Source organism: Sciurus vulgaris (genome assembly GCF_902686455.1).
Source record: "Sciurus vulgaris genome assembly, chromosome: Y".
Classification (NCBI taxonomy): Eukaryota; Metazoa; Chordata; class Mammalia; order Rodentia; family Sciuridae; genus Sciurus; species Sciurus vulgaris.
Genome location: NC_136481.1, coordinates 3,477,569 through 3,505,123, shown reverse-complemented (window position 1 = coordinate 3,505,123; position 27,555 = coordinate 3,477,569). Strand labels below are relative to the sequence as shown.

Genomic DNA, 27,555 nt, shown 5'->3' with positions numbered 1-27,555 from the left:
TCAATGGAGACATCCATGTGGTTATTCTTTCTTCTTTTCCTATTCAACAGTGACCTGGCAAGGTGAAATTCTCACTTCACTCACTTTGACCATCAGAAATATTCTTTCCACATGGCCTTGAGAAAGAACCTTAGCTAAGATTTGTGGAAATGCAAAGCATATTTTCAATTTCCTTGGTTTCCTAAGCAAAGATGGACACAGGGAAGGAAGATGTTAAAATACAAAGATGGTCTTCAGTTGTCGTGTGACATACTGCAGTTAAAGCCTCATTATGAAAAACCACCCCTCTGCCAGAGGGTGAACAGGCTCCTGAAAAGAAAAGTAGAAAGAAAAACAAAAGTGAAAAAGAAGAAAGAATGTATTTTATTCCAAACTACCTCCTATTGAAAGAATCAGGAAAAAGATTCAAAATTAAAATAAACTACCATACCTGGGAAAGGCCTCCCTGACCTTGTCCCTGGTGAGTCCCTAGCAGCAGGTGGCCCTGGGGTTGAGGGTCACCCAGGAGCTCATGCATAAACAGAGGTAGCTTCCTGCAGGGCAAACAATAAGTCAGGACCCAACTTTTGTCCTGCCTAACCAAAGAGCTGCAGAGTTGCCAGATCCCCAGTGTGCTGCCACTGAGGCTCCAAGCACAGTGACTAGGATGACAAGCTTTTTTGACTTACTGCAGGGACTGGGGACTGAGGCAAAGTCACCACTTGGAAAGGCAACAACCTTGTGGGGCCTTTCAGTGATAGAGGTGTAGAAGGCAGAGGCCACCTTACTGGTGGTATGGAGGGAGCTGCTGGGAAGCCAGGTGTGGTGTGACTCTCAGGTGTATCCAGGTAGGGCAAGAGTCACCTGTAACACATTCAGTCAGGCTGCCACAGGACAAAAGCCTGCAGAGAAGGGGACAAAAGACAAGTTTAGCAGTTTATGATTTTCCTGGCACTCACAGTGCTGAGGGTTAGATAAAAGGTTATATAAATACTTAACATAAATGAGTAAAAACAGGAATACTGAGGAGGTCAGTAATGTGGTCCAGGCTGTGATTACAAATGAATATATTTGTGATGGAGAGGTTAGATAAACTCAAGACAGAAATACTGTCTCAGAGCCAAAATTGCCCCTAAATCATGCTCTGAATGATAGCAGCCACAGGGAATAGTGTTTCTCCTAAGCATCCAGGGTGTCTGGAAGAAGAAAGAGAAGCCTGTGGGTCCTAGCAGAGGGAGAAAAGTGGGCTGAAGAAGGGTTCCATGCTTCTCAGCACACAAAGCAATGGGAATACAGAGAATGCTTGATGCTGTAAAGCAAAAATAAAATAATCCATGATTCTGCCCAGGAAGCTGCCATGGGAAAGGACCTGCAATAATTCATGTGATTCTGCCCAGGTAGCTTCCAGGATGGACTATGGGAAGGGACTCTGTGCACAAGGATGTGAATTACTGGTTTGCTCCTTCTCCAGGAACAGGCCACTACTACAGGACGAAGTGAGTCTCTATCTGGGGCAATCTACTGTAAGGAGGCAAGCCTCCGTGATATCATGTCACCCCCATCCTGGGCGGATGGGCACAGTAGGTCGTATGTGATGCAATTAATTACATGGGGGTAAATTGTAGCAAGCACTACCAATGGAAGAAGGGTCAGGCACCAGAAGGCATGAGTCTTTGTATTTTATAAACGACAAAAAAGGTATATTAAGAGTTTGTGATGTTCTATGACTTTCTGCATATCTGTTTATATTTAATCCAAATTTGGTGCCAAATTTGAAGTTGAGTTAGGTATGTAAAATCTGTAGTCCCCTATTCAAAATCCTTGAAGTCTGATTAACATGAAAAAAAGGGGGCTGACTCCACCTGGAGTGCTGCTCACAGGGAGCCAAGAATAGCCATGTGCATTCTGATGCACTTCCTCTCTCAGATCTGCAGGAGGGGTCATGTCTCTAAACCAGAGGGAAAGCTCTGGCATTAGGCACTACCCTCTGTGCCATGCTGTTTTTGTCTGTGGGGAGACAGGGAGGGTGCTGGAGATCACACAGCCTGGCACTGCCCAGGTGGAGCCAGGCACCTTTCCTTCATGTCTTTCCTTGCCTGCCCAAACAAAGATGCAGATGAAATGCTCTGAAGGGAGGCACCTGTTTGCATGATGAGAAGCCAGAGCTTGAACTCATGGAACCTCTTAAGGTTGGTTCTTTTTTATTTTCTTTGCAGTGCTGCACAATGAGGGAGACCTTATACTTTAGGAATGTTAGATATGAGTTTTCCTAGGACTGTCTTCATAACAACAGCTATGAAGTCCCCATATGTTGTTCTGTCCTATGCAAGTTTCTACTGTCCCCCTTTACTTAAAAGGGGTCATAAGCTAGGCAATAAATTACATGGTGACTCTACTTACACTGAGACCCATAGTCTCTAAATGCTCAATAGCCATAGTACGCTGGAATTTTACTGTAGCACTGCTGACTCATCTGAAGCCTTGGGTAAAATGATATGTTAACATTCTAGTGTTCTTAACAATGGAATTGTATGTCCAAAGTGCATGCAAAGTCAGAATTGCCTGAAGAAGATGGCTATCAGTCAGGATGAATGTTCATTTAATATGGAGTGCATGTCAGAATAGAAAAATGCCTTTGGTGCTTGCCCAGCAGGAACCAGGAAGAGGTATGTGAGTACCTTATGTGGACTCATGGGCATCCTTATTGAAGCCTACAGTTCCCATGCAATATGGGTTTGACTATTTTTTGGTCTGTTTTATATTAGCACAGTCCTGATCTTGCAGAATTAAATGCATATAGCAGGACTAGTCTCTTCAGCAAAGAACATTCTATTATTTCTTAAAGTATGACTCCAAGTGACCTCACCATTTACAAACACAGATTCTACTGTTTTGAAAACAAAAGTTTAAAATGCTTTATAAAAATAACCAGAGGCTCATCAAGTATTTTACACTATGGCTCAAAAAGTTTCTACAAACACTGGATTTCACTGGTAGTCAAGATATTAATTGTAGGATGAAACATCAATTTGTATTCCATTTACAAACTAGTGTTTACCTTTCTGATTTCAGAGTCATTAGAATGGAGAAACTATCTCTTAGAAGCAATGAAACATGATGTATTAGAAATTACAAATTTGGAAAATTTGGAATTAATTCCATCTTTTTGTCAGATTTGTAGCTCATTAAAAGAAAACAGGCAAATTTTTAAAAAACTGCATATTAGTGGGAGTGTACAGAGCTGAACACAATGCCTGTCCTGAAACCCACATTAGTCATTAGAATTCTGTTCTTACTTCCACCCTCTGTAGGATGTCTGCATAGCATTATGATCTGCTCCTTGCCTCATGACATTATTTTAGTCTTTTCTGTTTTCTCAGTTCTGAGATGAAAGACAATATTTATCAAGACTGCAGCTGAGTACTCAAATGGAATTAAATAAAAAAATATATACAATTCATTTATGGATAAATCCTCACAATCAGAACTTCTAAACCGTACCAACATAGGATTCTGGTAAGCCATTTAGATCTAGGATCTTGATTTTTCTCTAAGATATTCTTCTCCTAATTCTGAGCTTCAGAATTACCTAAGATCAAATGAAAAAAAAAATATTCAAACCATGGAGTTCTGAATCTGGCTTCTGGAAATAACCATCTTAAATGGGACTTGTAGGCACTGAGGGACTCCTGGGAAATTCCATACAACTGTTGAAATCCACTGGACTGATATGGTGCAAGACTCTGTTGAGAAAAATGGGCAGAATACTCCATGGAAGACAGAGGACCAATTTTAAAGTCTTCTCAAAGTGTATTCAGTCTGTCAATTCAATTTTGACCCAGATATTTGTGGTCCTGCATTAAAGGGCAGGTAAGACTGCATAAACCTACTCACACCAGTTTGTTCCAAGAAGGATCAGAGCATCCGCCTGGCTGACAAGTAACTTGATATCATTTTGAAGCCCAAAAGGAGCCAGATTATTTTGAAGGTGGGTGGGGAAGAAAAATTAAATTTCTGGACTTGATTTGATAATTAAAATGATCTGAAATGCAACAAGTACTACTTTACTTATAACAATATCCAATAAAGTAGTTTCTAAAGGTATGATCTATTTTAAATAGTAATTACATTAAAAAAAAATACATACAATGAATATTACTGCAAAACTTACCCAATTTAATAATGTAGAGAGTACGGAAAAAAATAATTATTTCCCAGTTCTGAATTGCCTTTTTTTGGTACCCAGGACTGAACTCAGGACCACTTGACCACTGAGTCACATCCTGAGCCCTATTTTCTATTTTATTTAGAGACTGGTTCTCCCTGAGTGAATTAGCACCTCACTATTGCTGAGACTGGCTTTGAACTTGAGAGCCTCCTGCCTCAGCCTCCTGAGCCACTGGGATTACAGGCATGTGTTACTGTGCCCAACATGAATCGACTTTCAAATAGCATTAAGTGGTCAAAAAGTTATGTGTAAGAAATAAATAAAATACAACCTTTTAACCATAACAAAATGCTCTTCTAAGATGAATGAAAAGATGTTTTCTTACATTTGTTGTAAAAGATGACTTGTCTTCTGTCCATGTCAATAACTCTGGTGTGCTGTCTTTCCCCCACTAGGTGCATCAGCTGAGATCTGCCCAGCTCCTTGCAGGTATTGTGGAAAACAGAGTCTCGCTCAGCCTGCAGAGCAATGGCTTGTACCAGCAAACTCAGGTTCCCCTGGGCTTTCTCCAAATCACTGGGCTCTTCTGCAATTGTGGCCAGGCTCTCCTGGTGGTCCTCCTTGGTCTCAGGGAAGGCAGACTTGGCTGTACCATCCAAGCGTTCCACACCAGTGTTCTGTGGTTCTCCCCAGTCTGGGCTGGAATCACTTCTCTTCTCACAAAGGACAAATCTGTCACCTTCAGTGTTCGTTTCAGGAACTTCCAATAGATCTTTTTCTACTGACATGTACTTTGCGTCTCTATGAGGTCTGGTGTCTTCTGACCAGTTGGGGCCACTGCCCCACCCACTCTCTCCCCTTTCAGAGTTACTTCTGCTGTCACTGGAAGAGCAGAGTGGGACCTGGGAGTCATTCACATTGTCGCTTTCATCATCAGAAGGAAACATAAAGCTATCGTCATCACTCTCTGCTGATGAAGACTGGATGCCGCTGTTATTCAGGTTTCCACTCAAGGTCTCAACAGATGTATTTTTTTCGAATTTCTCCAAGTGTATTAGAGATTTGACTACCAGTTTTTGATAAGAAGGGTACTGGTCTTTCCAAGGAGAGTTTTCTTGTGCAGTTGAATGAAGATTCTCACCCGCAGGCTTTATTATGATTTTTTCTGGGTAAAAAGAACACCAATATTTGGAAATCAAGAATAAAAATATCACACACACACACACACAGACACACACACAACTCTGCTCATATGTGTGTGCATGCACATGCACATATATACACATGTACATAATTAATATATGTAACATGGGATCACTACTAATTTTATAAACATTAGAGAGAAAAACTTAGGGCTTAATATTCTAAAATTGTCTTTAAATGAATAATTATAATTTTCAGCATATTTTTTAAAATTTATTTTTATTGTAAACAAATGGGATACATCTTATTTCTCTGTACTTAAAGTAGAATTTTCAGCATATTAAGAGCTAAGTGCCTCTGGGTTGCTGACCAAGACAAGATGATAGTTAACAATAGTAGAGTTATGGATGTGGAATGATTGTTACTGAACTAGTTCTATGTATGCCCACATCTTAGCCAACCAGAAGAACTGAATGTATGTAAGACCGTACATTGTGATGGAAATGTTCGTCAGATTGCTATTGGCATGGCAATATACTTTCAAAACTTACGTGTCTTATGTTCTCTACTTTTCTCAGTTGTACTCTCAGAGACTGTGGAATATTCATTAAGATAACAAAATACATCAACATAAAAATGAAAATAAAAGGAACTCTGAAGTTTTTGGTTTCCTGTTTACTTTTGTGACTGTCAAGTAAAATTCCACATTCAGGAGAACCCAAACAGGACAATGGGTATCAGAGAGTAGCCTGAATAGTGACAAGATTCCTGGTTCAGTATTTGCACAAACATGTGTGACACATAAATGAGGCAAGAGCAGGGCTGACTAGAGGATGCAGATGCGAGCTAGCTGTCCCTGGTCCAGAGGTACCTTTGGTTCCAAGTGTCATTGTCCTATTGCCAATCCATGCCCCTGGAGTCAGTTGCCCAACATAGCCAGAGCCAGTTGTCACCCTGGGATGGCCACCAGTGCCACCCCTTACCCACGGAGGGTGACAGTTAAGAACCAGGGTACAGGTACCCAATGAGGCTGTGACCATCTCAGGATGACAACCCAGAGCTGATGGGTGGTTCCAGCACACAACAGGATACAGGATGCAACACTCGCCTCAGGGATGATTATCTGGCAACCAGTAGCACAAACAAAACACACACACAGAGGAAAAGGTGAACTGTTTCTGTATCTGAACCACAGGATGGGAGTGTGAAAGCCCCTCTCCAGATTGCTACAAACACCATGTGGAGGGTGTTCTGTGATCACATACAGCTCTGGAGGAAGAAAGGTATAGTTTTAGTGCCAGGGCTGTGGGAGGGGGTGTTTGCCAGGAAGACCATGTGCCTTTTTGTCTGATTTAAATTCTTACATTTTCTCTGACAAGGACCCTCAAAAATGCATCTCCACTGTCTTCCTTCCTGGCAATTTCCTTCCTAAACCAACACTGAACTGCCAGGTTCAAGTAAATATTATCCTGGTCACTAAAGGCATCTATGGAGGAAGAATCAGTCACAATTGTCACTGGCCCCTATAAATAATGCTGATTGTAGGGATTGTCTTCTGTTGGGATCTGTTCAGGGTAAACTGAAAAATTTAACACGTTAGTTCCGAGAAAAGGGTCTGGATACGAGGCATGAATATTAGGTAAGATGGACCTATCACATCTGAAATTCACATCAGGGCACTCCAGGTTTCAGCACTCTATTAAATATATTCCACAATGCAAATGGAGCTTTTCTCAGTATCACGGCTGGCTATTAAGATAAATTTTAAATATGACAATATAAATATGATGATTTTACCATATGATTGACTACAGATAAAAGCACTTTCAGTGAACATGCTTGATTCATTTACTCATTCTCTCACTCCTTTTAGTTACCCCAGGTGTCCAGTGAAGATTGATGGACATTTTACCTGACTACACGTATTTGGGCTGGCTGAGCATGCTAAAGACAGTGCTAGATAGCAGCACTGACCTCTGCTGCTAAGCTACATAGTTTAAAAGTATGCATACTAAGTGCAGATCACCAGAAAGAGAAGCATGACCAGCAGACACACTGGCAGGACAATGCATTTCATTGCAGGCTGCCAACAATTGGCAATCAGGGTCATTTCCAGTGTACACAATTGTTTGGTTCAACTGTTTTGCTTAAGGAAAATAAGTATTGATCATTCCTTAGGAATAGAGATGCCCATCCACAGAGGTGCCTAGGTGCATCTCACATGCTGGTTTCTGGGGTTGTTCTTCACACTACAAACCAAATTTCCACATTCTCAAATACCTCCTTGGCTTTCACCATGGTCATAAAAAAAAAAAAAAAAAAAAAAAAAAAAAATCTCAGTTTGCTTTTGAACCTGACAGATCAGTGAGCAGACATAGGTTTCCCCACCTTTATAATGGGCCACTCCCCCCCCCCTTTTTTTTTTTTTGTAAATGCTAGTTTTTATTTTTCTGGGTGGGACAGGGACGTATTTTGTGCCATGTATTTTGTGTCATTAGAATAACTAGAGCAGCTTTGTTCATAGAGCCCAGGGGCACAGGTTTAAGCTCTGATGCCACTGTTCCCTTCTGTGACTGGTGGACAGGTAGCTCAGCCCATCTGGGCCTGTATCCCTAGTCAACCCTGAGGACAGCTCCATGTGAAATCTGGGAAGGCCATGTGGGAACACCCTCAGGCCTTCCATCAACGATGGCTCTTCTTTACCTGCCTGAATACTATTTTCCAAGATAGTGGGCATGTGGGATCCATAACACAAATGAGGCAGGACTGTTCTTCATTCGGAATAACCAGTAAAACTAATGGCTAAGGAGAGCAGGATTCATGGAATGAGAAGGTCCAGTGGACTCACCACCCACCCAGAATGTGGAACTGTTCAGCCACTGCCTCTCTAAACTGGCAGCCAGAGCAGGATGTTCAGGTCCCTGGGGTGTGAGTCCCAGATTCCACTGCTGCCTGCCTGAATGACACTGGTCAGGTTCTCAGTCTCCTGAGTCCTGACTCCTCATCTTCAAAATAAGGATGGTCCAGCAACCCCATGACTGTATGCCTCAACCATCCTTCTTAGGACAATGGAATGGTATGTCCCTGGCAAGGTGTTATTTCAAACCATCTTCATAGTAACTGTAGGAAAGGTCCTTTCTGGTCCATTTAATGGAAGGAAAATTACAGTTCTAGGGAGCTATGGGCTTGCTAAAAATCACATCACTACTCAGCAGAGGGCAGAGCTGCAGATCAGGGTTGCCTGGTTCCAACTCTGTGTCCCTGGCTCTCTGACATGCTACTCTACAACCTACAGCATGAGCATAATTGTGCCATGACTAATGTCTATCAAACACAGCCACTCCCAGGAAAAACTGCTCAGAATATTAACAGCCTATTATTTTCCTAAGTGTGGTTATTTTCGAGAGTGAATTTAGCCAAACTATATAGTTACATTGTGTGCATGTATGAATATGTAACAACACCTCATCATTATGTACAACTGTAACATACCAATAAAATATGGACATGTTTGAAAAGAGTGAATTCGAATTCATACAAAGGAACCAGAAATACCACTGTTATCAAGCAATACAGAAAAAGATGATCCTCATCCTACAAATAAAAAACACAAAAACACAACACAAACCTAACAAGCAAACCAACCTGGACTTTGCTAGACCAGAAAGATGGCAGGTGGGACAATTTCGAGGGTTCACTCTGTGGGGACACAGCCAAGGAACTCGGTCAAGAGTAGACTGTGATCAGGGCAGGCCTTTCTCTGTTCTGTGTGCATGTCTAGTGTGGGTGAGAGGGAGGTGAGACCAGGGTGCTCTCCTTGTGTACAGTTTTAAAAATGCTTTTCCTCCTATATAAAAGTTCACATCTGTTTGTTTACATTAGACCAATATCTCTAATTGGTAATCCTATACTGATACACTGACATATCCTTACATTAGCAATTCTGTTTTAAAAACAACTTTAAAAAATTTTTTCTGAAAATCACAACAAATTTTGAATAGTTTCCTTCTTTGTAATGTATCTTATGATCACTGTATTTCAGTCCTATTTCTTTAACTATGAAGTTTACTTTTATAGGTAACTTACGTTTCTCAGGTCTCTTGAAATTACAAGTTCTACCAGGAATAAAATGCCCCAGAAAAAATGAATCCATCATTCAAATTTCTGAAAATGCAGTGGTTTATTCCTTATTTTCTCTTCATTGAGAGATAATCTGTTAAAACACATCATTACAACCCCTAGAACTTCAATCTCTGGGGCAGATTTCCTCAAATCATGAGCATGTGATCATATTGCTGGAACTCAATGCACTTTCTTGGTTAATTCCACTTAGAAGTGATTCTCATTGTACCTGTCTTCCTTGGGAAAGTCTATGCTTGTCCTACATCCTGATAGTGACAAGTTCAAATTCCCAGTGAAGATGGTGCATTTGTGTGGTTTTGTCCACATTCTCTTCTATCCCTATAAATGCCCACCTGCATCTCTTGAGACAGACAGTTGAGAATATGGAATATAGTTCATGCCATAAAAAAGAAGAAAATGTTTCTAGATGACTTTAGCCTTCGTGGACACTGCATACATGCATTATGTTAATGTCCCAGCTAAAGATAAAATTTGGCACACATCTGGCCAGGTAAAGACTCTGGAATACCCAGAGTAAGTAAGAGGCTAGATGGAAAGTATAGCTTCTGGGCTGGGCACTAGTTCAGCACCTTCTTGGGCTAGGGGTAACTTGTCCAGAGGGCTGATCTGTCATTTCTAGAAACTGAGATTTAATGATTTGATGCTGTGAAAACTTCACCCAGTCTGCAATCTGAAGGTAGACAAAGGCAGGAAAGTCATGATCTGTTTTACAGAACATGACTAACTGGAAAATAATTATTTTGCTTCTATTTCCAGTTGTTTCTTAATTATTTTATTTCTAACACCTGTAAGCTGTGTTACCATCAGCATTGAGTCTCTGATTCTCAAAGATATCATCTGTAAAACTGTGACCACAATCATACATACTTTGTAGTACTGTAAAATGGAATAAGTGATATAATGTGTGTGCCTGGAATATATGAAAAACTAAAAAATAATGGCCACTACTGCTGCAATTTCAGTATATTCAATATCTTTAGTACGAATTCTAATACTAAATATAAACATACTTATTAGCATTTTTAAACCTGCATATGTGTTCTTCAGTACCTGTAACTGAATGCTTACCCAAATAGGTTTCAGCAATGTATCACCTGGCTGATATCCATGATGAACAACAGCTACAGCGAAGGCGAGAAGACACCAACCTAGACAGTCTTTTGGCCTCAATGACTTATGAGAAAATGTTGATGCAAAATCAGACTCATTTTCTTAAATATTTGGCTAATTAATGACAGGTAGGTGAGCTGACTTCAACTCTATTTGCCATAATTCAATTACTTTCCCTAAGACTAGATCCAACGTGTAATTTTCATGAAACAAGTAAAACTGACCATCTTGAGGAAATGAAAAAATGATGAGAATGATTCTAATTTATAGATGAGCCCTGAGAAGGTAAGATAGTCAAGAGAGAATAAATCTAATCTGAGATTTGTGCTCAGTCAATATACTTTTATATCTTTTAAATTAATACCAAAGGCTATTTCTATAATTCTGTTTATCATAATTGTACACTTTAATAGTTATATTTATAATAAATAAGTTAATATTAATAATAAGTAGCTATAATCTAAGAATATTAGTGCTCCTTGCATAAAAATTTCAAAAAAAGGATTATTTAGTATAGTTTGATTCCTTAGAAATTCACATTCAGAATTATTAGAACATGCGTACACCTCATTTCATCTTTTGCTAAGTTAAGCATTAGCTTAAATTTGCTTCTTTGTAATTTTTGAGACTTGCATGTCTCCAGATTCAGTGTCCTGCACCAAGTCATCAGTGATTTTCCAACTCCTATAGACATATGACCCCAGGAAACCACTGAGACTAGCTATGAGCTGGGGAGAAACAGATTCTAAAGCTTCAAAATAACCACATTTCACTAAGCATGAACTAGTGCTTAGGAGAGTGAAGAAGCTAATTCATGAATTATAATGTGCACCTGAAGATAAATTTATGATTTATTTTAGAAATAATAGGCACAGTGATACACTTTCTATAAAATTTTCCTATTGAAGGAGTCACCAGGATGATGACATTAAGTCAATTCTATAGTCCAATACTATGCATAGTTATTAAAAAGATATGGGCAATATTAAAGTCACAAACCGTTTGCCTTGGTTTATGGTGTTAATACCAATTACCAATTACATTTTGGGGGGCTAAATTACTAATTACATTTTGGGGGGGCTAAATAATACTAATGATGACAATATATGTTCATAAACAAGTAAAAATAAATGTCTAACTATAATGAGCATTATAGATAACTTGATCATTACAAAGGTATTTTAAGGCTTAAATAAGACCTATACTCTGAAGGCGTCCTTCAGCAATTAGACACTCATCATATTGTATACAAAAGACACTCTTCATCTTTAAGGCTTTTATTTTCTTCAGAAAGAGTCATGTCCCATACAGTTCCCCTATAGGGACTCAGGGAAGGGACCATGATGCTTATCTGAAGACCCTCTAGGTACTAATTAAAAGTATGCATCCTCAGGAGGTGAATGCTGAATGAAATCATTGCTTGGTTTTTCTTCTAAATCCCAAAGACAACTCTACAGCCATACCCACCCCAATCTCTACATACATCAAGACTGCTTCTTGATGCCACGGAGCAGATGCCCTCAGGCCACTGTTGCCACTACCTGCATCAGCATGACCACATGTCACTGAGAGGCCGCCGTCCTGGGTCTTGCTCTCCCCGAACACCCTGCAGTCCATGTCTGGGCTGTGGTGCTGCAGCATCATGAGCAGGGACTTCCTTTTCTTAACCGGGACACCCAGAGCCTGCTCTTCAGCCCGCTTCTTTCTCGCCATGGCACAATCATAGGCAGCGCTGTAGTAACTGGGCAAATTAAGAACATGGTAAAATAGCATTCTCTGGTATTTGGAATCTGGCTTTAGCCAAAGCCTTTGGAATCCTGGGACCAATGGTTTAGGGTTAGCAATTGGCACTAACATGAACAGTTTGTCTGTGGGATCCATTGAACAGTGTGTATTCTATTTCACTGTCTAGCACAAGATATTTTTTGGGGAAAAAAAAAAAAAACACCCTTCATCCTAAGTAAGCATATGTTAACCTGTGCTTTGCTTGGCACTTCACTGAATACCTGGAGAGGGATGAAAAAAGATTTGCTTTGGTCTTCTAATCCTAAGAAACAGCTGATGTGAAGAAATTACTACCAGATACAAAATATGCAGCCAGTATGGATAAATTACAATTTTTTCAAATAGTTATTTGCCACAGAATCTGCTTATCTTTGCCATAGCTGTGCCCTGAACTGGAGATGCCACAGGTCTTTGGATAGGACTTGAATGAGGGAATGAGGGGGTGCCTGAGTGAGGGGACCAGCTACGAACAACCAAATGACCCATTTCCAGTTTCTGTCTGTCTGTCTCTCCCCCACCACTTTCTCTCACCCCCTCTCTCTTTCTGTCTCTCACATACACACACACACACACACACACACACACACACACACACACACACACAAAGCTTTACAGGATCTGAATTTACAGAGCCAGATTCAGTTCTGGAATCACATTTGGGATAAATTCATTGAACTTTCAGACTTCAGAAAAAAAAAAAAAAAAAAAAAAACTGCAGATTCCCAAATTCTGTCCAACAAGCACAGTCTTTCTGCTTTTCCAGTAATAAAGTCCCAATGCAACTTGTCACAAGATAAAAAAACAATTTTAAAAGAATAGGTATAAAAATAAATAAATAAAAATTAAAAATAAAGTACAAACACACAAAAAAAGAATAGGTATACCCACAGATATAGTCTGAGTGCTCAATAATGATTATACAGAAAAATAAATGGAGATTATGAGACCCTGAGTCTAAGGAAACCATTTATATGTTCCAATATTTTCATGGAAAATTCATAGTAGGCATTTCCACTGATTTCTTCAAATTAAGCAGAATATCACATACTAATTAAAAGGGGCCAAGTATGAATTTGCATTAATAAGACTCAGAAAAATTTAAAGAAAAAGGTATAATGACTGAAAAGATAAAAGAAATTATTTGCAGACACACACTGTGTTAGAGGGAAAGCTAGTGATGTTACTATTAAAAAATCAATTGTTCTAAAATAGTAACAAACAATTAGAAAATAAAAACAAGAAATAAAATAGCATGAACATAGGAAATCCTAGGGATAAATCTTACAAAAGAAATGTAAAACCCATACAAAACAAAGAAAATACCGAGAAAGTTAAAGATCTAAATAAATGAATAAAATAGAATAGAATAAATTTTTCAGTATAGCATGATTTCAGTTCTCCCCCAATTTATATCAGATTCAATGTAATCCATATCCAACCCCAAGAACACTTTTTAAAAAAGAAATGAACAAGTTAATTCTATAATTTCTGTGGAAATTAACAGAAGTAAGAACAGTAAAGACAATTTTGAAGAATGAAAACAATTTGGAAGACTGCCAGTCTTGGAAATAAAAGCTTATCATAAAATTATATTATTCAATATAGTTTGTCAATAGTGCCAACATAAATAAATAGATGGAGCAGAGTAACTCTTCCATCTACTCAGTCTTGAAATAGACGTACATGCATATGGTTAATGGATGGCAAAGGTGTCACTGAGGACAGCAATGTTTTTTCAGTCAACAGTGCTAGGCTGATCTAAAACAATGTTTATATATACACCTTGTGGTATATACAGTTGACTTCTTCCATTAGATTCTATCTTCCCACAGCTCATGACCCATAGTCAAATAGGATCCAAAAATATTAAACAAAAGAGTCCAGAATAAACAATTCATGAGTTTCAAATTCTGTGCCACACTGCATAACATCATGAAATCAGGCACCAGTCTACTCTTCCTGCATAGGCTGTGCATCCCTGTGTCCAGCATGCACATGCTATACAAGAAGCTCCCCTGCCCCTGTCAATCAGTACCCATCTTGGTTACATGGCCATCTGCAGCATTATCACAGTGCTTGTTTCCAAGGAACCCATTTTATTTCATAATGATCCCTAAAAACAAGCAGCCAGTGGAGCTGGCAATAGGGAGAAGCCAAAGAGGTGTTGCAAGTCATCTCCTTTAATAAAGAAAACTGAGGAAAAAGCAGTATGTTTAGAGCCCAATGAAGGTTACCTCCTGTAGGGTTGTAATTGTGGTTAGTGGGAGCACACTTGTCTGGCATGTGTGAGACCCTGGGTTTGATAACACCACATGTAAAAAAATAAAATGAATGACCCATTGACAATTGAGGGTTGTCCAATAAATGATCCGAGAAGAATTATGAACTTAAAACTTCCCACAGTGAAACAATGAAGATTTTAGAAGAAAATGTATGGCCATATCTTCATGAACTTAGATAGGCAAATATTTGTCAAGCTTACAAAGAAAAACACAAATTTAAAGGAAAAGACTGATTCAGCAAAGCACAATGAAATTAAAATCCTTTGTGTATCAGAAGATAAGAAACGGTGTGGTGAGCTTCCTGTCAATATTCTGTTTCTTGGACAGTTTATTCAAGCATGATGTTTCACTGAGCTCTGTTCTTAGATGCACACCATTCTACATGTGCACACTCTTCAAAACCAATTATAAAATATCACTGAGAGTGAAAAAGCATGCCACTGGATGGGAGAAGGTCATTGCAAAACAGACATCAGAAATGACGGTGTATATTATTGTGCAATAATTCTTCCCAATAAAGAAAAAAACAGGCTACCAACTTAATAAAACAGGTGAAAGACTTGAGTAGTCATCTCACAATAGGACACTGCCAATATACAGATAAAGAGGTGTTCTATTTCTTTTGTCTCCACACATTCAGGTACCTTCATACCCACCAGGATAGCTAAATAAAAATGCTGACAACCCCTAATGTCCTCAAGACCAGGAGCACCTCGAATTCCCACACCCTGTTGGTGTAGTAGGCTGTGAATGGTGGCTTTGGAAAACTGTTTCACCTAGCATATGTGACCAGAGACCCAGAAATTCTACTCCTAAGTATACAACTGAGAAATGGGTCTTTATGTGTAGCAAAAGGTAGTAAAAAACATGCTGTCCAAAATGGGAACTATAGTCCTTTGACAGGAAAATGGGTGGAACATTGTGAACGATTAGAACACCCAAGTGATACTTAGGCATGAAGAAAAGCCAAATGAATAATACCAATTAATTCTATGAACTAACAGTTGAATGAAAGAATCCAGACAAAAGAAGAACAATATATGATTCTAAAAGCAGCACACCAGCACAATTAATATCTGTGGAAAAGACAGGAGACCAGCTACTTCAGTAATGTGTGACCAGGGTTATCATGAAGGAACCGCTGGGTTGCTGAAAGGTCCATGTCTTTGTTTTTTGGTGGTGATTTCATGGTTGTGTTCATCTCACAAAAATTCATAATGTTATACATATATAATTTTTATAATTTATGGATTTCTATGCATGTGGGTTTTTTTATTTGTAAACAAATGGGATACATGTTGTTTCTCTGTACATGGAATAAACACATACCATTTGTGTAATCATAAATTTACATAGGGTAATGTTGTTTTATTCATTCTTTTATTTTTCTCTCTCCCCCACCCGTCCCACCCCTCCCACCCCTCTTTTCTTTTTTCAACAAAAAAGTCACTGAAAATTAATTAGCAGGGCGATTTGCAGCATGAGATAATATGAATTCAAAGTTCCACTGATTGTCAGCAACACTTACAAAGTCAAAGGAGCAGACGTCAAGTGTGGGTATGTAATCCTGTGGAACTGATGATCCTCAGGGAAGAGTTAGTGAGCACAGTTGTCTTTGATAATTCTGGGAGATGGGTTCAAGGAATCCTCCCCTCCCAAATACCAATATTCTGAAGTCTCATATAAAGTTATGTGTAATTTACATATATACTATCTACATTCTTTAATATATTTAAAATCATGTATAGATTACTTTTAATATCTAATATAAATGTTAAGTAAACAGTTTTCAGACTGCATTGTTTAGGGAATATAAGTAAGAAAAACAGTCCATACAGATTTGGTACAATACAATTATTTTCCAACTATTTTTAATTCTGAATTTTTTGAATTCTTGAATGCAAACCCAAAGTGCCAACTAGTGTTCTCAATTATTTGCATGTGTCATCTCACTGAATTCTTATAACTCTGAGGTTGGGGTTATTGTCTCTGAAGATTAAGAGGTTATTAACTATCAAAGGCATTAATGGAGAAATCTATATTAGAACCCAGCCAGTCTGGACCTAAATTCTGGCTTATTAATTATAATTTAAGATTGTTTTTCAAGTTAGCTGTATCACAGTATTCAATAATTCTTTAAACAGTCATGACTTAATTCAGCGAATGATCACAGCCATTTATAAAAAGCTTTCCAAATGATCAGTCCTATTCGTAGAGGTCATAAATAAAACCCACTCATGCAATTTATTTGGTCTAGAATTATGAATGAGCTTCTTTTTTTCTTATAGTATAACACACCATTATGTTGAGATACTTCTGTGGAACATTTTCTTTGACCTAGGAATAGAAAGACATCTTTCATGCATTAAGACTAGAGTATGATTAAAGAGAAGTGATTGTTTTAGTTAAGAGTTTATTTTGCCTATGTTCTCAAATGATATCCATGCTACATTTAGCATAATTACCCAATATGTAAATTATTTTAAGTTAGGAAACATGTCTGAGTTCATTTACTTCCCATACCATGATTCTTTAAGAAAAAAACAAAACAAATAAAATCTTTATCTTTGATAGTGATTATTAATTGGTATAACTGACTTTTGATTTTACTGCTTTTGCACACCTCTTGGTAAAAGAAACCTTAAGAATTATTCACACCATCAATTTATATTGACAGTCCTTCCTATATTTTCAGTTTATATACTTAAGAAAATATCATTCAATAAATGGATTTTTAGTGCCAAATAAAGGTACAGCACTGATTAAAACTGAAGAAAAGATTCTCTTCCTAGAGTTTTTAAGTAAAAAAGTATACAAAATTAGAAGTTAAGTACTTTGTAAAAGAAATAAAGGTGGCTCAGGGAATGTGCAGTAAAAATGGGTCAGACTTTCAGATAGCACATTAGACAGCTTTACATTAGGTACTGTAACTGAATACCTGAGGTAGTCCACTTAAAAAGAGGAAAGGTACATTTTGGCTGACAGTTCTGGAGGTTTCTGTCCCTGACTGGTTAGACCACTACTTTCGGGCCTGTGGCAAGGGAATGTATACTGTGGCATCACTGTGGCCAAACTTCATCTCCTAGCTAGGATGCACTTCTCCATGACACAGACTTTCTGCAGGGCCCACTGCTTCAAAGTTCTGCCTCCTCCAATGAGCACCAGCTGAGCACCAAGTCTTTAACACAAGGACTTTCGGATGACCCAAACCAGATCCAAACTACACCAGTTGGGGATCAGGAAGAGCCCCATCAAGATGGTTAAATTTTAGTGCAGAGATCTAAAGGAGATAAGGAAGAAAGCATGTGGAAAGACTGGGGCATGGAACTGTATGCAAAAGGAATACCCAGTACAGAGTTCTTGAGGTCACACTGTGCACATATGTATTAAGAACAGCAGAGAATCCTCAAGCAGAGTGAGTCAGTGGGGAACTGCAAGACATGAGGTGAGAGAAATAACAGGATCAGGCGGTGTTGAGAAATACATTACTCATTAGGGGCTTTGACTCTGAGTGATATGGGAAGGCTTTGTATTGTTTTGAGTGATACATATTGGTCTGTATGCTAGTAGGGTGACCCTGGCCTCTGTGTTGGGAGCAAGCCATACACCACAAGGGGGCAGAGACGGAGAAAGTGATGAGGGGGTATCCCAATAATCCAAGTGGGACGTGATGGGTGACCCTCACTATGGTGGTGGCCACTGGGTGGTGAGACAGGCTAGACTCTATTTGGAAAATGAGGAGAAATGGAATTATTGACAGGTTAGAGGTGGGTCGTAAGAGAAAATGAAATGACTGCAAGGTTTAAAATTGAAACTCTGTAGTTTATACTGCTGAGGAAAACTCAGACTCAAGATTTGGGAGGATTGGAGGTCAGATGTTCTTTATGGAACATGCTGAATATACATGATCACTGCAAAAGGAAGCAGGATAGAGACATTTTGTTTGACACACTCAAAAAATACTGAATTCTAAGAGTAATCTGGATCTTCTGAACCCCAGAAGTGGTCTTATTCTTTTAGCACACTGAAAATGATATCAAAATTTCTATTTTGCATGGTAATAAGCACTTCCACTTCCCTCCTTGCTTTCCGAACAAAAATCAAGGTCAACACGAACAATGTTTGGCTCGCTAAGGAATAAAATGGTCTATACACCTGCAGGTTTAGCTGAGACTCAAAGCAGGAGCTGAGGGAGAAATATGGGCTGGATCCCAGGGGTGCAGGATCAAGGCATGGAGCAGCATCAAGCTGGACATGGAAAAGCTGGTGCAGAAGACATCTCTCATGTCATAGGAGTTAACACTACACCAAGGACCTGGGAGACATACTACCATATTGCTAGATTGGCTTTTCAAAGCCTAGATAAACAACGGTTCACTCTAGTTTAGGATTTACAGAACTGGCACTGCAGAAAGTAGGAAAGAAGTGGGCACAGAACTAGGAATCCTTGGAATGGTGATCTTACAAGGGCCAGGGCACTCATACCATAAAGAGACATTATCTCTTGCCAACTCTCTGGGCCTGATGCAGTTCTTAGTCTCAGAAGCAAGGACTAAAAGAGAGGCCAGTTCACCTCAAGGGAGTTCTCTCCAACAGAAAGTCAAGTCTATGCAGCAATCATCCCCGCTAATCCTTTCACCTAAACATCTATGGCCATGTACATGCAGAACAAGTGCCCTGGCTAGAAAAGTTTGAGCAAGCATTTCAAGATGGTTCTATAGTATCTGATTTGATACCAAAGGACTGAAGCTCCATAGCAGCCTGTTCGAGTGGCCGACAATAATGGCAGGTCACAAATGGAGCCCTGTTCCAGATACTCTGTTGGTTCGACGCACCCACCTCTCAGTTACATGCCACATCTCTATAGGTATAATGGTAACAGAAATGTTCTGGCTTCTTGGCTAGCAGCATAAGAGTTCATAAAGTGGAAACCAGAAGTGGAATTTTCTAAAACTTCTTCCTTCCAATGATCCAAGTAGTAAATCCAGAACATGATATTCTGGAGGGAATGGTAAAGATGAATACCACTCTTAAAAATCAGAGGATGTGAGGCTGTTTGTCTATATTGTTTTCCATTTAATTCACCAGTGTGGACCCTATAAATGACTCAGGAGGTTGACAGTGGACAACCACAAACTCAAAACAAGCAGTTTCAAACTGTAGCTCCTATGCCACAGTACAAGATTCTGGCCTTAGGAGATTAACACAGACTCAAATACAGGTGGAGCATCCCAAATCCAAAAATTTGAGACCTGAAATGCCCCCAAATCAAAAACATTTTGAAGATCAATGTGTCACTAGAAATGTAAAATTTCACATCTGACCTCATGTGACAGGTCATAATCAAAATGTAAGTGCACTAAACATTAGTACAAAATCACCTTCAGGTTGTCTGTATAAGCTATTTATAAAACAAGTGAATTCTGTGTTTAGATTTAGGTCCGATCCCCAAATACTGCATATCTCTTAGAATACGTAAATATTGCAAGATACCCAAAATTTCAAAACAATTCTGGTCTCAAGCTTTTTGGATAACTTGCACATGGTTTGATGTCCCTGACATGGCATAGGTGTTCTTCTCCATCCCAAGCAGAAGCAGAATCTGGAGGAGTTAACCTTTCTGTGATAAGGAAGAGATAGTTGATCTACAATCTTGCTGTGTTAACCCAGCTGTCCATTTTCATGCACTCTGAAGGGACCTATATAATTGGACCTCCCTCAGATCATCACATTAATATTGCATGTTCATGCAGATGAATGAATAAACAAAATATGGCATACATACACAATGGAATGTTACTCAGCCATAAAAAAAGAATGCTTTGACATCTTCTGAAAAATGGATCTGAAGACTATTATCCTAGGCAAAATAAGTCAATCCGCAAAACCAAAGGTCAAATGTTCTCTCTGATATGTGGATACAAACACACAAGTGTGGAGGTGGAGGAAGTTCAGGAGATTAGATAAAGGGGCACAAGAGGAAGGGAGAGGGGATGGGAAGAGAGAAGACCAAGGAGTGATTCTGACATACCCTCCTATATACATGTGTAAATATTCCACTGTGAATTTGTACATCATGGACAACCACAAGATGGGGATCCTTATAGAATAAGATGTACTCCATGTTTGTAAAAATAAGTCAAATTATACTCTACTGTTATTATATCTAAAAAGAACAAAAATAATAAAGAAAGAAAAAAAATTATGTTGATGGAATTACCTTGATGAGAACAGAGAAGCAAGAAGTGACAAGTATTTTGGAGGCCTTGGAAAGACATCTGCACTTGAAAGGTATAATGTGTGTCTAGCAAAGATTCAATTGATGAAGTGCTTATGGGCCCAGCAATCTAACAGGTGCCCGATTTACGAAAAAGGACAAATCATGGCATCTTACATTTCCCAACACTGACAAGAAACCCATTGACAAATTGGCCTGTTTAAGATCTGGGATTTGTATATTCCACAATTGAGAATGCTTTTCTGATCTTTGCATTGAGAGACAAGGGAGACAGATGAGCTAAAACTGAGCAGCAGAATCACAGTGAAGACATGCAGGGTACTGGATCAAGCCCTGTCATCTGCAGTGAAGAACACTACAACCAGAAACAGTCCTAGTAGAGATGAAATCCCTCCCTATGAAGTCAGAGCTGACCATCATGGATCAAATCCTATGAGGTCCTCAGGTCATAATGTTAAACAAAACTGAAGAAATCTATCATACGATGGAGGGTCCAAGAGTCAGTCTAGAGGGGACAAGTGAGCCACTCAAGCAGGCAGCCAGGAGCTCCAGGAGCTCCATGACCTCTGGTAGATGCTGGGGGGAATGGTAGTTTACCCTCAACCACCCTCAACTGCAACAGATGAGATATGTGTGGAGTTCTCCCTACCAGCTACCCAGAAAGGAAATGTACATCTTGGTTTATAAATAGTTGCCTCACTGTCCAGTAGAATCTGCAAGTGGTTTGTAGGACAACACTTACAGAGGGCTCTGAATGTGCAGACAAAAGAAATTCTGATAGGCATAGCTGCAGGGAAGGAGTGCATGTGCATTTTTTCTTCACTTTATAGGGAGAAAAAACTGGCCAAGAGAATAAAATATATGGGTCCCTGGGGAAAATAATAGCTTCTTGTCAGTCAGGAACAAGAAGTTGAGTGGAATATCTGGAAGGTCAGGGATAGGAGGTCTGAGGCAGAAGCAGGTTATTGGTTTGGTAAGAGTAAGTATGGAGTTTGATGGTCTTAATCTTCCATGGTAACAACTGCCAAAGAGTACACATACACAAACACACAATGGAAAAGACACTGAATTTTCACCCAGACATGATGACCAGCCTGTCTTCAGCCTTCCCAGGACTGACAAAATAGTCACTAATGGAGTAGCATTAATGGAGAGGTTGAGGCATTGGTTACACCCAACAGGACAAACTCCTGTTAAGACTAATATGCTAGTCCCACAGCCCATGTCTAATCTGCTGCCAAAAGAAATATATCATGATTCCTCTAATATAACTCCATTTGTTGAGGAAAATAACTAGCCACAGGACCACTCTAGGAGGGGCAGCAATTCACTTTGGCTTGGAATCAACATATTCAAGGTATGAGTTTGCCTTCCCCACTTCAGATCCTCAGCTAGTACTATGTGAGGGCATCTAGAATGTTTTCTGTACAAGCAAGTCCTCATCAAACTCACTGGACCCAGAAATCCACTTACAAAAATAACCATGGGAACACAATCACAAATGCCATGAAGAGGATGGGACAGTATACAGTCCATAAATTGATACCCTGATGGAGGGATGGAGGGACATGGCTGAAATGCTAGCTTGGAGGCAATACCCTGTTCAGATCAAGTGCCTTCCTGGAGGGCAGCATAGGCAATGCTTTGTCCTCAAAGAGTTTGAATACATGGAACTAAAAGGCTGAATTAGAAGTGATTTCTTTTACCATGACTCCCAGTGACCAACTTGTAGACTTTGTACATTTCCTACCTCCCATTTAAATTCTGTGGGTCTTAAGAGTCTGATTTCAAAAGTGAGACGGCTTCCACCAGGAGACACTTTAAGAGTCCTCTTAAACTTTAAGCTCTGACTATCTTTCACTTGGGCTCCTCATGCTGAGATATCATCCCTACAGAAGTCACTGACACTGACCACTAGAAGCAGTAAGGCTGTTACTAGATCTGGGAACAGGAAAGGATGTATTTGGCACCCAAGTCTCACACCAAGGTGTCTCCTAGATGTTCGTGGCCAAAATCTGACAGAAAATCAATAGGTCACCACCCAGAGTAACTGAAGGTCATGGTGTTCAGGGGCTCAGATGCTTCAATGATGAAGATGTGAATCATGCCACCAAGTAAAGCAGAAGTACTGGGCAGGGATGGAGAGGAGAGGTGTGAGAGCACGTAGACAATGAACTTAAGACAGAGCAAGTGGATTAAAGCTGTGGGAGTACAGACTACAGCAAATGCCATGGTATGCCACTCCCTTTCCTCCCTTGAGGATGAGGGTATTCACTTTCCTCCCTGCTAAGAGCACTGGGATCTGACAGATCTCAGAAGATCCATTTCTTGGATTTGCCCTCAAACTCATTAAACCCAAAATCATTCATTCAACACACTCCAGAGGACAGCTCATTTCACCCAGGCTGAAGGAAGGACCAACTGGAGGGCAATCTAGCACCAAGCTCTCTGCAGGATGGGCTGCAACATCAGTTGCAATTGCAGTTCAACTGTATTACTGCCCTGAAGTTTGAGTTCTTCCCTCAGCCCAAACCTACTTCCCTTGTAGTTCAAGCAATGTTCTCAAGATCACACCAAAACAATGTGCACAGAAACCCCTATCTCAGTGTCTGTCTCCTGGGGAACCTAACTTGGAGCAAGGGCGTGTTGAGATGAATCCCAGTAAGCTCACGGCAAGGACTGGTGGTGAGGCTGGATACGCTGGTGACCATGGAGCTTGCTCTTGACCTCTGCTAACTAAGACAGGATACCTTGGGGAGTCTGTACACTTCCTCTGGTAGTCTTTGATCATATTATTTTATCTTGGACCTGAAATGGGCATGATTTAGAAAGAAGAAAAGTTTTCTTAACACCACCTGTAAGCTGAATTATGTTAGAGGAAATGCTAACAAGGAATTTGATGAAAGGTGGGCCTATAGCAATAAACTGCAAATTTTCTGTGGTGCTGGGGATTGGAATGCAGGGTCTTATACATGTAAGGCTAGCACTCTACCAACTGAGTTATATCCTCAGCCCCAATAAATAGCATTTTTAAGGTGACAGTAGATGAAAAATTATAATACAATGAGAATGTCAGTATCAATTTTTATTAGTGCCATGAACAAGATACAATGTATTTAAATTACTTTCATTTGCATTAGTATTTTTGTAACTAGTCTCTCTGGAAACAATGACATATCCAATGTATTTTAAAAAGAAGGACTAATAACTTGCCAGTGTTCTCTAGGAAACAACCATAATTTCATATAGGGGAAAACATGCCACATTACCCAAGGGTACTAAGAAATTCAGGAACATGATTGTAATTCTGAATCCCAACAAAACTGTAAAATAAGTTAGAAGAACATTATGGAGGATGCATTAAGTTTTACAAAAGTTGTATGAAAAGTAAAGAGGAACTACAAATAAAGTGTTTAAAAAATAAATCAGCACTCTCCCTCTCCAAAATAGATAGAATAATAGTGAGGATTGATTATGTCTAGGTTTATGTAAGTCACTTAAAAAATGGCTTGGCATTTTTCTTCAGCCTAAACATGATCATTCCATTCAAAATAAATTCTTGTAAACTTTAAAATGATCATTTAGTAATTTTCTATTAATTATTATTAAATAAAAATAAAGGAATCAGTTTCATGTATGAATCTTCCCAGAAACTGCCATCATTTTTCTGAATTAGTCTAATAACAAATTAGATTCATGGTTCTGGGAAAACTGGAAATCCATATGTAGCAAAATGCAATTAAACCCCTATTTCTCACCCTGCACAAATCTCAACTCAAACTGGATCAAGAACCTAAAAATTAGACCAGGAATCCTTCATCAAATAGAAGAAAAAATAGGTCCAAATCTTCATATGTCAGTTTAGGACCAGACTTCATTAACATGGCTTCTAAAGCACAAGAAGTAAAAGCAAGAATAAATTATTGGGATAGATTCAAACTAAAAAGGTTTTTCTCAGCAAAGGAAACAATCAATGGAAAATCTTTGCCACATGCACTTTAGATAGAGTACTAATCTCCAGAATCTATTAAGAACTCAAAAAACTTGACACCAAGAATACAAATAACCCAATCAATAAATATGCTAAGTAAATGAGCAGACAATTCACAGAATTAGATAGACAAGCAATCAACAGAAACATGAGAAAATGTTCAACATCTCTAGTAAAAAGAGAAATGCAAATCAAAACAACAATAAGACTTCATCTTAACCCTAACTGGAATGGCTATTATCAAGAATATGAGCAACCATAGATGTTGGTGAGGTTGTTGGATAAAGGGTACATTCATACATTGCTGGTTGGGTTGCAAATTGGTGCAGACTCTCTGGAAAGCAGTATGGAGTTTCCTTAGAAAACTTGGAGTGGAACCACCATTTGACCCAGCTATCCCACTCCCTGGACTATATCCAAAGGAGTTAAAATCAGCATACTAAAGTGACGTGGCTACATCAATGTTTATAGCAGCTCAATTCACAATAGCTAGATTGTGGAACCAACACACATGCCCTTCAAAAGACGAATGGATAGAGAAACTGTGGCATATATACACAATGGAATACTATTCAGCCACGAAGAAGAATAAAATTATGACATTTGAAGGTAAACGGACAGAGTTGGAGAATATCATGCGAAGTGAAATAGACCAATCCCAAAAAACCAAAGGTTGTGTGATTTCTCTGGTAAGTGGATGATGATACATAAAGGGTAGGGGGAAGGCAAGACTGGAGGAAGGATGGATGTCTAGAGGGAAATGAGGGGTGGGCTTGGGGCAGAGGAAGGAAAATAATAGAATGAGACAAACATCATTATCCTATGTACACGTATAATTATACAAATGGTATTAATCTAATTCGTGTACAACCAGATAAATAAAAGTTGTACCCCATTTGTGTACTATGAATTAAAATAAGAGAAAAAAATTCTATCAAATGGAATTTTCAACAGAAAAATGACATATAAGAATTGGGAGAACAGGAAGCATTATAATTTCTAAACAAAATATATTCTTTGTCCAAATTTTAGAAAACTAGATCGTTGAATGTAACTCTGAAAATTAAAATGTGTAACTTTGAAAAAATCATAAGCAGTGATTTACTTCTTCATTTCATATTCTGGGCAGTACTAACTGTGGATGAGAGGAAGCATAGCCTGACCATAGAGAAGTTGACCTATGGTCTGAAGTCTGGATTATTTACTAGTGTGCACCTTTGGGTTATTTATATATACTGCTTATTTTCACTTTGTTTTTTCTAAAAATTTACATAGTAATAGTTTCTAACTTGTAATATTACTGTTGAGGAATAAATGAAATAACTGGATGAAAAAGATAACAAGTGTATATCACATAAGACCTTGATGAATATTATTTTATTATGATCATTAATGGTAATGACATGCTTAAATAGTCATTTCTATTTCTCTACAAAGGTTAAATTAAACATTTTTCCCCATAAATTTGCTTTTCTGTTAATTCCTTCCTTTTTCTCTCTGAATTATGGGTTTCTTCTTAGGTCAATGCACCTAACAATTCCCTAAAAATTATTTTTTAAGTTATTTTCAAGATACATCATGAAAAAAATTCCTTTTTGCCCTCTGAATTGTCTGATTCCCTAAAGGGTTGACAGATATGTTCATTGGGTTGTTGTTCCTCTGGTCATGGGGACTGTTTCTGTGGCAGACCACCAAGAAACCACCTCATAGGCTGCAAACATCTCTCAAACTTAGAGCACTTGATTGTTTAAATTTCTCTTAACCCTTTACAGGAGACATAGAAGTCTCTAAAAAGGAATTTTAGATGAGAGCAAATTTTAAAAGCAAGATTCTAAATGAGCCAAGCTGTTTAATAGTTTAATCCTTCCTGAGTGTGTGGATGTATCACACGTCCTGTTTTTATTAAAACAGTTTATTAAACAAAATTCTTCACGATAAGAATAACATAGGTAGGGCCATAAAAATTCCCTACTATCAAACTCCTACAGAGAAGAGCATCAATGTTAGTTCTAATAGGTATGTGTTCCTCTAAACTGGTGGACCAAGGCTAGGATAGAATGAGTCATATGCAACAGGGAAGTTGCTAAGAAAACCTGTGTTCCAGGGAACCACTGAGCATGGCTGCCTGGAAAAAGAATGATGTGAATTTTAATGCATACTTTCTAAATTACAAGCATGTCAGATACTGTAAAACATCCTCTATTTTTCAGACACAACCCTGAGGAACATTGTGTAGATAATTGTTTTTAAAAACTGGGACTAACTCTGAAAGTACAAGAAGTAAAATCAAGAATCAATGGGATGGATTTAAACTAAAAGCTTCTTCTCAGCAAAGGAAACAATCAATAACATGAAGAGAGAGCCTACAGATTGGGAGAAAATCTTTGCATGCACCCCAGATAAAGCAATAATCTCCAGGACACAAAAATAACACGAAAACTTGAACAGCAAAAAAAAAAAAAAAAAAAAAAAAAGGAAAAGAAAAAAAAAAAAAAACAAATAACCCAATCATTAGAAAATCTAATGGCAATTTATACTGCAAATCAGGTAGATCTTTCAAAATACAATAACTCTGAGGTAAGTTATGATACCTAAGGTAGAAATACATGGACCCCTTCAAAAAACCTATTTCTCACGTTACCATCTAACATTTAGGTTGAAAAGAACCAACTGTGGCTAGTGGATGAAATAATCTAATTGTTAAAATAAAATGTGT

At 38.7% G+C, this 27,555-nt stretch overlaps 1 protein-coding gene across 1 annotated transcript in view; it reads right to left on the bottom strand.

Moving 5' to 3' along the window:
• LOC306652032 (suppression of tumorigenicity 18 protein-like) overlaps positions 1-27,555 on the bottom strand; it is a gene marked incomplete at its 5' end in the record, with an annotated part of 38,560 nt that overhangs the window by 8,288 nt on the left and 2,717 nt on the right. Inside the window, 2 exons of the mRNA XM_079125088.1 lie at positions 4,533-5,312; positions 12,085-12,284. Coding sequence (XP_078981214.1) covers positions 4,533-5,312; positions 12,085-12,284 — 980 coding nt within the window. The remainder of the gene's footprint in view (positions 1-4,532; positions 5,313-12,084; positions 12,285-27,555) is intronic.